Here is a 10,923-nt window from a genome sequence, read left to right on the forward strand (position 1 = left end):
GTAAAAATTACAAATGGCTTAATTAAAATCAATAAATATAACTATAAAATTATGGTAGATATCACTAAGAATGATTTTACCCTAAATCTATTTCGGATACTACCCTAAAAAGTAAAAAATCTACCCTGTATAAAAGTTTGAAAATTTATAATGTCCTTTTTTCATATATCTTAGATATTTTTGGTTTTAAATGATTAAAAATGAACTTATAACATTTGAATCGTGTGTCGTAAATAGAAAACTACCCCTTAACTTTTAAAAATTGCTGCTCAGAACGATATTTTGCTTCTTTAACAGTTCTTCATATAATTTCTCGAGAAAAATTCTAGGTTTACATAAAAAAAGTTTATACAAATATTTACTTAATCCGAATATTAAAAAAAGGTGAAATATTGTTTTTTTTTTAATAAATAATTTCCCTCTTGGAGAAGTCCCAGACTTATTTTATGAAATTTTTCTAATAAAGTTACTCACCATATGCAAAAAGATGCTATTATACCATTTTTTTATTATTAAGGGTGGCTTGAAGGCTCAACAGCGGAACTTAAACTGTCGTTAAGTAACTAAATAAACTACTAAACATTTTAATGAAATAGTTCTGAAGTAATTTGTAGGAGTTTTCTCATAAGAAATTATGTGAAAACTGTAAAAAGAAAAATATATATTTCTAAGGGGTAGCTTTAAGAAGCTTAACGGTGTTTTTTCATACTGGCACACATTTCAACTCTTAGAAGGTCATTTTAATTAATTCACGACTTCAGAAATAAAAGTTGCATGAAAAGCGGCATATTACAAATTTTGTATTCCGTATTGAGGGTGATTTTTTTGCTTTTGAGTCTAATGCTTTAATTATAATTAAGATATTCTTTAAGTTACAAAATGATCGCAGTACTTTCTAAAATGTTAGAAAATGGATTTTCCAAAAAACCCCTTTCAATTTTTTTTAAAGTTCGATGGTAATATGTACTCCATGTTTCCTTCATTTCGTTCTTGAAAATAACATAGAAAGAAATTATTAAAAAATAAATGATAATGGATGATTTAGTTCACCCCCTCCCCGCCCCCAATTCGACGATATAAAGAGGGTTGGTTAAAATTGTAATAAAAAAGCATTTTCCACTTTATTATTTGGCACGACAACAGCCTAATCCTTTTAATTAATATATAAAGCATACAATCCCTCGTAGAGGCTTGATCATATTCATTATTAAGTACTAATTATTGCTTTCGTGTCTGTCTCGAAAATATTTGTGTATTTCGCGTATTTCATACTTTTCGTTTTAACTTTTAACTTAACTGTAATAAGGATAATAAAAGATGTTTAAAACGACCTATCTTCTTACTCCGGAAATGTTAACCCGATTCGGTTATCGAGGATCGTTTGACACCCAAGGAATTTTTCTCTTGTTTAATTACACAGAATCCGGGGACCCCACAAATACCTATCCCTACCCAAAAAAAGATTTAAAAATAGAGGGCCATCTGTGCTAAATAGCGTTTCCCCGATGAAATCCTGGCCTTCGCAGTGAACAGGCCAAGTTCGCGTTGGGTCTGAAATGACCCACGATAACGTAACTTAGATGCAAACTCGGTTTAAGCGTCAAGTCAGGTTTTTGAATTTTTATGAAGTTCAGAATATTTTGAAAGATTCGTTTTGTTTTGGGTCTTAAATTGATTTTTCATCTCTCATATAATTCTTCGCCAACGTACATAACGAGTTCACTGATACCGAAAACTTAATTTTTTGTTAACTTGTTAACTTAATTTTTTTGTTCCCATCGAGTGCGTAATTTTTTACGTCAAAATACGCTTCTTTAATTTTACAATGCTATTTGAACAAATAAAATATCTTAATTTTTTCAAAAGTTTTAACATGCCTGGGGTCTAAAACGACGGTTGGGTGTAAAACGACGGTTGCTGCCTTTCATCAAGTTTCTTTAACGAAAAGAATTGTTGTGGGAAATTAATTTTTTTCAAGATTAAAAGAAAATAATACTCAGCACTCCTTTTGACTTGTAATTTTAAACAAAAAATCATACATTTTGATTACACTTTTTTGGGGGATTTTTGAGAAAATCCATTTTTAAGAATTTATGAAAAACTACCGCTATTTTGTCATGGTTAAAAAATATATTTTTGTCATCAATAAATTGAAAGAACAGGAGTTTCCATATTAAAAAAAAATCAATTTGGTATCGTAGTTAGTTATTTCTGGATAACTGATCTTTGAATTCGTCCAGTCGAGTTCCAAACATACTCTGTGCGATAAAGGATGATGCAATTATATTTAAATTAAAAAAAAATTTGTTTTGTTAAAAGAGATAGATATTTTTAGATGAAGTTCTTAGAAATCAATAGCAGGTAGATAAAATTAATTATATCATGTCAGCGGTATTGGCATATTTATTAGGGTTTCGTACATGCATTAGCAGATAGATTAGTGAAGCAAGGTTATTGAGTTCCGGACAATTTTGCCTGAAGCAACGATGCTATATGAGGAATAATAATTATTCTATAGTCTATACATAGAATCATAAATATTAAATTTCAAATTAGAAAAAAAACTTACGAAAAACTTACGTCACTTTAAATTTAATTTAATTTTTCATTCTTCGCCCGTACTATATTTTTAGTTTTGATCTCCAGGTAGTTGTCATGCTAAAAATCAGGTCTCTATAAAAACTAAGTTTTCTACGATTTAAAGAATTGAAATTACATTATCAGTCTTGTCTTGTGATAGAAAAAACATACTTTTCTATGAAAAAGGCTTGAAACTTACGAAAAAAAATTATTTTAACGATAATTTTTGTAATTGATTTTCTCTGCAACTCTGCTGTTTCCAATTTTGAAAATAAGTAAATAACCTTCAAATATTCTTATTTATTTGAAAAATGTTTACTTTCCGAAAAAAAATTTGAAAGATTTCAGCCCAAGAAAAATTTACTTTAAAAATTGGGAACATATGTGTTGTAGCAAATGTTTCCTCCGACATATTATTTTGATTCTTAAAATCGTATAAAAACTATTTATTTTAGATATTTGAATTTTCAATACGAGAACGACCTTAAGATTATGATAACATAATGTTGCTAAATTTACAAAATTCAAAATGTGGAAAAATATAATTAAACTGAAACATGTTTATTCCCGAAATTTTAAAATCTGAATTTTCAAATTCCCAAATATATTAAATTGCCGAATTTTCAAATTCCCGCAAATAGTAAATTTGTGAAATTTAAAATTCTCAAAAATAGAATATGGCCGAATTTTCAAATTGAAAAAAATGTAATTGTTATTTTTTGGTTTGAATAATATTTTTGTTATATGGGGCAATTATTCTTAAGTGCGTTTTAAATATTTATTTTTTCGGGGATTTTAAAGTTTATATTTTCCTTATTTTGGGAATTAACAATTTCTGAAATAAATATGTTTCTTTTAAGAGAATTTGAAATTTCGGTATTTTTGAAAACTTTTGTTTCAATATTTTTTCATATTCGGGATTTTGAAAAATCGTTAAAATTATGTCACTTTTTAAGGAAAATTACATTATGATATTATTTAATTTTGTAAACCTGTAAGTCTTGAAACTGCTCGAAATTCGAAATTTAAAAAAATATAAAGGGTTCAAACAAAAAGCAGAGCATTTATATTTTAGAGTTTGAAATTCGCAGATTAATTTAAGTGAATGTTGTTTAAAATAATTTTCTTTTAAAAAAACTGGAAATCTTAGAGATGTTAAAATTTAAAAATAGTTTTTTGAGTGTTTAGGTTTCCAAATTTACAAAAAAAAATGAAAACATACATTAACTATCTTATATCTTAATTATTCGAAATTGTCGAATTATTTAAAGCAAAATCTCACGAACTATTGCAAAAACCTGTATCCTTGAAGATTAACATCCACTTCAACTTCCGGAAGGAAAGTACGTTTTTTTAATTATTCGCGTGTCCCCATGAGGGTCCTTACAGTCCTTCACCTCATCGAGGTTTCAAGAACCAAGTGGGGTTCTTCGAGAAGGGAGTTAGGTCCAAAGCATCATGACATTCTCTCAAGACTAACGAACTGGATCAGTTCCCTTCCGAGTCCGTAACGCGTCTCTACCAAATTCGGGTTTATATTTGGAAATTTTGCGTTTTTAATCCCAAATGGGCTCACAGAGATTTTAATGTAGTAGTTGGAATTTCCCAAAAATAGTGTATAAACTGTGTAGAGAATTTAGGACTGCAGAATGTTGTTGGTAAGTACAATTAAAACATTTTTATTACTTATTAAAATTACAAATATTTTTAGAACAATATAAAATATATTTGTCATATCATGCTGATAAATTCGACCGTCACAAGCTTAAATACTGACTAACTATTGAATGGTTCATATAAAAATTGTTTGCATTTGATAAATTGCAACTGAGTTCCACAAAAAAAAATGTTTGAATTTTTAGACTCAAATTCCTTTTTTTTCTATTGCAAAATTTAAAAAACGTTGTAAATGAGCACAAATATTTCATTTGCTAAAATGAAATATTTTCTAAATTAATTTGAATTAAAAATATATTATTGCATCAACTCAGTAAAGTTGAAGTTTCCAAATTCAACAATATTATACTTTCTTTAGGCGTTAATAAAAAATTTATTCCATGTAGATATTTATTCCGTGTATAGGGTCTCAAATATATATTTTTTCTATCAACTAAAATATTTAGTTTTGCATTCGTAAATGTATTATAAAATTATCGTACCCCTAAGGCATGCGTTCTCCAGTTTCATAAATTGTAATGCAGTCCAGTTCGTCTTTTACAAGTAATAAAACTATTATTTTAAACAGTTGAAAAAGAATATGAATGATTAATTGTTCATTTGAACATATACTGATGTACCTCGTGATTTTATGTACTTTCACCTGGTGATTGATCGTCTCGGTACAATTGCCCGAAAGCAATAGTAAGGTATTACAATATAATTCTCTGCGGTTTCGCCCGTAATACATGCGTCAGTGGTCGATCCTGCATCGTTACACTAAATGCAGCACTTATTTACCCTCAGGTGCAGACAATGAACTCGTGACAGTGTAATTCCTGGTTAAAATTTGCAATTCCTTTTGGAATCCAAACCCATAGCAATTTTTGGACACTCCCGATTCAAACGAGAATATTGAGTATGGTTTGGTGACGCAATAATGCATTGTGAAATGAGATAATTACAAGTTAATCGACATACGATTATTAAGATACCCAAGAAATGGCTAATTGGTGTATAGGGTTTTCACTTAATGGTTTCTACCAGCTCCTCTTGCAGTTATTAATCATGAGATACAAGGTTTTACGAGTTGATCGTGTGAACTTCATCTATAATTTATGCGCAGCTTTTTACCTGTCTATACACACAACGATTATTTTCTGGTGAAACTAATTTCTTGATTAGGGTTGCTGTTAAATAACGTTTTAGAGGGCAATTCTTCCTGTAAAATTCAGTAGTTTCTCAAGCTTTAAATAATAATTTAAAAAATTGAAGGGCGGTAAATCATTCATGCGTGTCCATAAATATCAAAATTTTCGCAAAATCTTGTTTAATAATCAATATTGTTTTTTTGTGGAAAATAATCAAGTTATTAACATTATTCTTTCTAATTTCCCTAATTTTATCAAATTTTGATCAATCAACTACTTTTATTCTTGCAGTTGGTCCTTTTGAATTTTATCACAATGTTCCTTAGCATATTCTTTGGCAGAAGAAAATGAGTATTATGATAAACTTCAATAATATACTAATTGAACGGTAATGTGAATTTTTTATACTATTTGTCACTTTTCAACATTTAAATTTTAGGTACTTTTTTAATTTTTCAATTTAGTAACTTCAACCATTTCTGATTTGCTAAGACTTTTGGTTCACTTTTGTTTATTTAGAAAATAGTATTGTATAATTCGAATAGTAATTATGACAAATTATTATAAAAAATGATATTTTCAATTTAAAAAGATTAAGAAAAATAAGTATATTTATTGCAATACAAAAATATGTACATTTAAATTGATCTTGAAAACCATTCACAATAGTGAATTAACAAGACAAAATATTCAGTAGGAATTAAACAGAAATATTGCAAATTTGGACCTAATTATTGTTCTAAAGAGGAAACTGGAATCTTCAAATTAATTTTTTCAGTTGAAAAATTTGATTTTACTTTCGTCACGTGGGAACAAGTTCTAGAAGAATAATTTACAAATTATTTTTTTAAAGAAGTTATAAAGAAATTTTTTACGACATTTTTTCTGCAAAACTTGTATAATATGGTTGTTATAAAATTCCCCCTCTTCTTAGAAAATGAATCTTAATATTTGTAATTAAATATGAGAAAAAAAGTCTTAAATTTTTGACAAGATGTATCTTTAGCGTGTTTTGTACCTTATATGTTATTTGTATAAATATTTACAAAATTCTTTTTTTTTTAATGGAAAATACTCAAAAATCAAAGTATACAGGGAATTTTCCTAGATAAATTTGTACTATTTGTACCAGTACATATTAATCTAGTCAAACTTATTTAAAGAATTTTGTTACACCTGAAAAATTGTGCCGAAAACGAAATTTGACGGAATTTCATCTCTGCTTTTTAGCTGCTTTTTTGATAAAGTTAAAAGAAAATAAGTAAAATTTTATTACATTTTTTTAATACCTTTATATTCTTCGGAATCCACCCTGAATCCTTATGAATGTATCCTAAATTCTTTTAAATTCACTAAAAAAAATGTATTGTACCGTTCATAATCTTGAATTCGACATTTCGGGACAGTTAACTATAGATATTAAGCCATACAATCTGGATGTTAATTGTTAAAATCCTGGGATATAAGGCTTAATTTCTGGATTTTTCGGTGTAATATTTCTATTTATATTGTTATAATATTCATATAATATTTGCTGTTACAAATTCAAAAATCCAGGTTTAAAAACGGTATCATCCATTTTTACTAATGCAGTTTTGAATTCTTTTAAATTCTCTTGATTTTATCGACTATATAATTTTCTTAATTTATTAAAAATCTTTTGAATTCCTTTGAATTTTTCCCAATTTACTTAATTCTCTTTAATTAAATAGAATACTTTTTTTAATTCATCCTAAAGTCTTTTAAATTCACCTTAAATTCTTAGGCATTATATCAAAATTTTTTGAATTTCCGTGAATTCTTCTAAATTCAACCCAAATTTACTGAAATCAGTGCAATTTTTAGAATTTTTGGAAAATTTAACATTGAGTCTAGAATTTTTATGAAATTCTTTAAACTCTTCTAATTTCCCTAAGAATTTCTTTTAATTTTTTTATATTTTAGTTCATTGTTGGTTTTTAAGAAAATTATCTTGAAGTTGTTTAAAAGAACCTGGAATTCTTTTAAAATTCATAGATTTCTTGCACATTTTTTGCAATTAAAAATAACATTCACTTTTGTTTTACTTTTTCAGTTAAAAGAGGGCACTTTTTCAAGTATAGATGACAAAATTTAATTTTGCTTAAAACATATTTTCTCAAAAATGATAAAGTTTTCTCTTTAGAACTTCTTAACTTTTCTCTTTAGAATATGGTGATTTTAGTACTATTAAAATATATATAATTCCTGAGAAAAAAAGGCTAGGAAAGGTTTAGAAAATGCTTTTTAAACCTAGAACTTTGATCCATTTAATGAATTTACTTGATTATTGACATAAAATTTTGATGATATATGATAAAATGTTGTACAATATTTTGTAATTTTAACTAAAGCATGCATCAAAGATAACTTTAATAGCTATTATAAAATTTGATTCAACCGATGAATAATTAATTATTTTCTTCTACTAAATGTTGCATTTTTTAATGTATTAGCACTTAGTAGCTTGGCATTAAGTATCTTCTGAAAATTGAAAACAGAATTTGATTCTTAATTACTCTATTATTAAGCCTAGGTATAGCTTTATAGCAATATAATGGTTTATTCTTCTGTCCTGTCATATTAAAAAAGAAATTATAATGTTATAATTATAATGAAACAATTTGTTAAAGGTGCACATGGAAAAAGGTATAGCTAATCCAGTGATATTTATTCTTGATCTAACTGGAAATATTGTTGAAAATGAAACAATAATTTTTTAATGTTATTAAAGCAGGGATTTCCTCCAAAATTTATTGTGAGTATTACTATTGATAAATAACATCAATGAATCGTTAAAAAAAGGTATTGTATAGATTAGGTAAATTTACAATGCTAGAATCAGAATAAATTGTTTTTAGGCTTTTGTGATTTAAAAAAACTGGGATGAAGACTTATTTAATTTCTCCCTATTTCTTGCTAACCAGACATTTGTGTTTGATGTTTCGATTTTTTACGACATCTGAAACTTATGACGTCACATAGCTAATTCAAAGATATAAATATAATTGAATTAAGGTAACAGTTGGCTGTTTCAAAAACAAAAATTGCCTTATTCAAGTACATTTTAGTTTAATTGATATGATTTTTCAGTATTTTTCTGTTTGAGCTACACATTTTTTTCGTGTATATACTGTGTCTATAAAATGTAAAACAAAATTGGGGCATTTTCAAACACGAGGAATTTAAAATTGGAGAAGGCTAATTAGAAGCATCACGAAATGAAGGACAGGCGGCATGGCACACGTTATGCCAGAAACGTATGAGATTTATGCGGATCACTGCCGCATCGTACTTGCATTAAGTCCTTTCGCTTCTGAAGCTTACTTTGTCTTGCATTTCGCTGGTAGTCGTTCGTGACGAAAGTGCATACCTTGAATGAGTGTTATATCTTCCTAAGACCTATCACATCCAAATCGTAACTACATTTCGCAAACCTTCTCCAATTTTGAGAAATTACCTCAAAAATAGCTGTTACAGGATTGCTACAGGACATGTAATTCTGAAAAGGCAGGGAAAGTTATAGGGAATTTATAACTGATTATGGGCCGTACTTTTATTACGTAATAATTAGGGGGGGGGGGCACTATTAAAATTTTGTGCGCTTACATTGTTAGGGGGGAGGGAAGGTCGAAGAGGTCCGGTAATCAGTTACATAATTTAAGTACGCGCAGCTGTTTAGGCAAATTCAGAGAATGTCAGGAAAAACCTGACGATGTCAAAGAATAAAGAAAGATGTTGCATGTTTTCGTTCAATTGGTCGATCTGCAATAATAAATACAGTGAAAGTCTTCTATAGCGCCGATTTTATGGCTGACGGTGGGTGGGAACTAACTCATTACTGCCCGCTTCGCTTTTGATTGTTCACGCCTGAGTGCTCGCCTGAGTGACAACTGCATACCCCGCGCACCCCGCGCAGCTACTGTTACACCAACCTGCGGCACGGCGTCAATTCTTGGACGGGCTACAGAAGGGAGAGCTATTAAAGGGTTTCACTGTATTACAAATGTTGTAATAATAAAATATTGCATATATTTATCGTTGAAAAAAGATGTTTTAGCTCTGGTGGGGATCGAACACCACGCAGGCTGATTTCCGGTCAGATGCTTTCAGCACTAAGCTTAGTGCTTATTTTTTATTGGTAAAAGCACCTGACCTGAAATCAGTCTACGTGGCGTCGATTCCCACCGGAGCTAGAGGATACTTTATTACAAAATTTGTAATATTTATTATTGCAAATTTTCCAGTTGATTGACAAAATTTAACACCTTTGTTTTTTCCAACTCCCTGGTCAAAACCATTAACGATTCAACCATTTCGTTTGAAGCTAATTCTTTTAAGTTGAAAACTGCATCCTTTTTTACTAAAAATCTCAATTGTTTTGTTGAAAGTTAATCTACTTTGGTTGAGGATTCAATTACTCTGCTAAAAATTCGTCTTATTTGGTTGAATTGAACTGATTATGGTTTAAAATGAATTCCTGTATTCCGTTAAAAATTCGCCTTTTGTGATAGAATCTTCTTAGTTACTAATTCATCTACATAATTGAAAATTCCACTACATTTTGTTACAAGTTTAGTTTATTTGGTTAAAATTTAATCATTTACAGAAAATATGATTATTCTATTTTAAGCTGAAAATGTATCTGTTTTAAAATTGTATTATTGTATTGTAATAACGTATTTTGTTGAAAATTCGCTTTTCAGTTAATAATTCATTTTTAAATTGATTTTACTTTGAATTAATTATTTAAATTAATTAAATCATTGATTTAACTATTTAATTTTAACTCCATTTTTTCGCGAAATTTTGTCCTTTTTTTAGTGAAAAATTGAACTTTTTCATAAAAATGTATATTTTTTGATTGAAAACTAAACAGTTTTTCAGAAAATGTGTCTTTTTGACCTGAAACTTCAACATTTTGTATAAGATTTTTTTCTTTACTGGATTTTTTTCAAAACTCATCTGTTTTAAAAAATTTATCTATTTTGTTGAAATTTTGGTTTATTTGAAAAATTTATAATTTTATTTAATAATTTATTTCTTTAACTATTCGATTTTTTGTCGAAAATTTGTCTTTTATAACAAAAATTCAATCTTAGCTGAAACTTCATCTGTTTGCGTAAAGGTTACACTATTTTGTTGAAAACTTATTTTTTGACGGAAAATGTAACAGTTCTACTTTTGGTTAAGAATTTATTTCTTTTGAGGAAAATACTTTTTTTTTGCTGACAATTTATTTTTCTGACTGAAGCTTCAAGTACTCTATTTTTAGTTAAAAAATGATCGTTTTTAGTAGAAAATTGATGTATTTTGTTAAAAAATTTTCTCTTTTGGGTAGATAACTCATCTGTAGGTTTGAATATTCAACTGTTTGGTTCAAAATTCATTTTTGTTTAGGTAATAATTCATTATTTTAGTTAAAAATTCATTACTTTGGTTAAAAACGTATCGGATTTGTTGAAAATTCTATTGTTTGGTAGAAAATTAATTTTGTTATTTGTAAAGATTGTATATA

General features: G+C 28.0%; 1 protein-coding gene across 1 annotated transcript in view; it reads left to right on the forward strand.

Annotated features, from left to right (window-relative positions):
• Positions 1 to 4,077: 4,077 nt before the first annotated feature.
• Positions 4,078 to 10,923, forward strand: part of LOC117169167 — a 32,169-nt gene continuing 25,323 nt past the window's right edge. Inside the window, exon 1 of the mRNA XM_033355393.1 lies at positions 4,078 to 4,238. Within this exon, the coding sequence (XP_033211284.1) occupies positions 4,230 to 4,238 (9 nt within the window). The 5' untranslated portion in view covers positions 4,078 to 4,229. The remainder of the gene's footprint in view (positions 4,239 to 10,923) is intronic.

This window comes from Belonocnema kinseyi, chromosome 3 (genome assembly GCF_010883055.1).
Source record: "Belonocnema kinseyi isolate 2016_QV_RU_SX_M_011 chromosome 3, B_treatae_v1, whole genome shotgun sequence".
Classification (NCBI taxonomy): Eukaryota; Metazoa; Arthropoda; class Insecta; order Hymenoptera; family Cynipidae; genus Belonocnema; species Belonocnema kinseyi.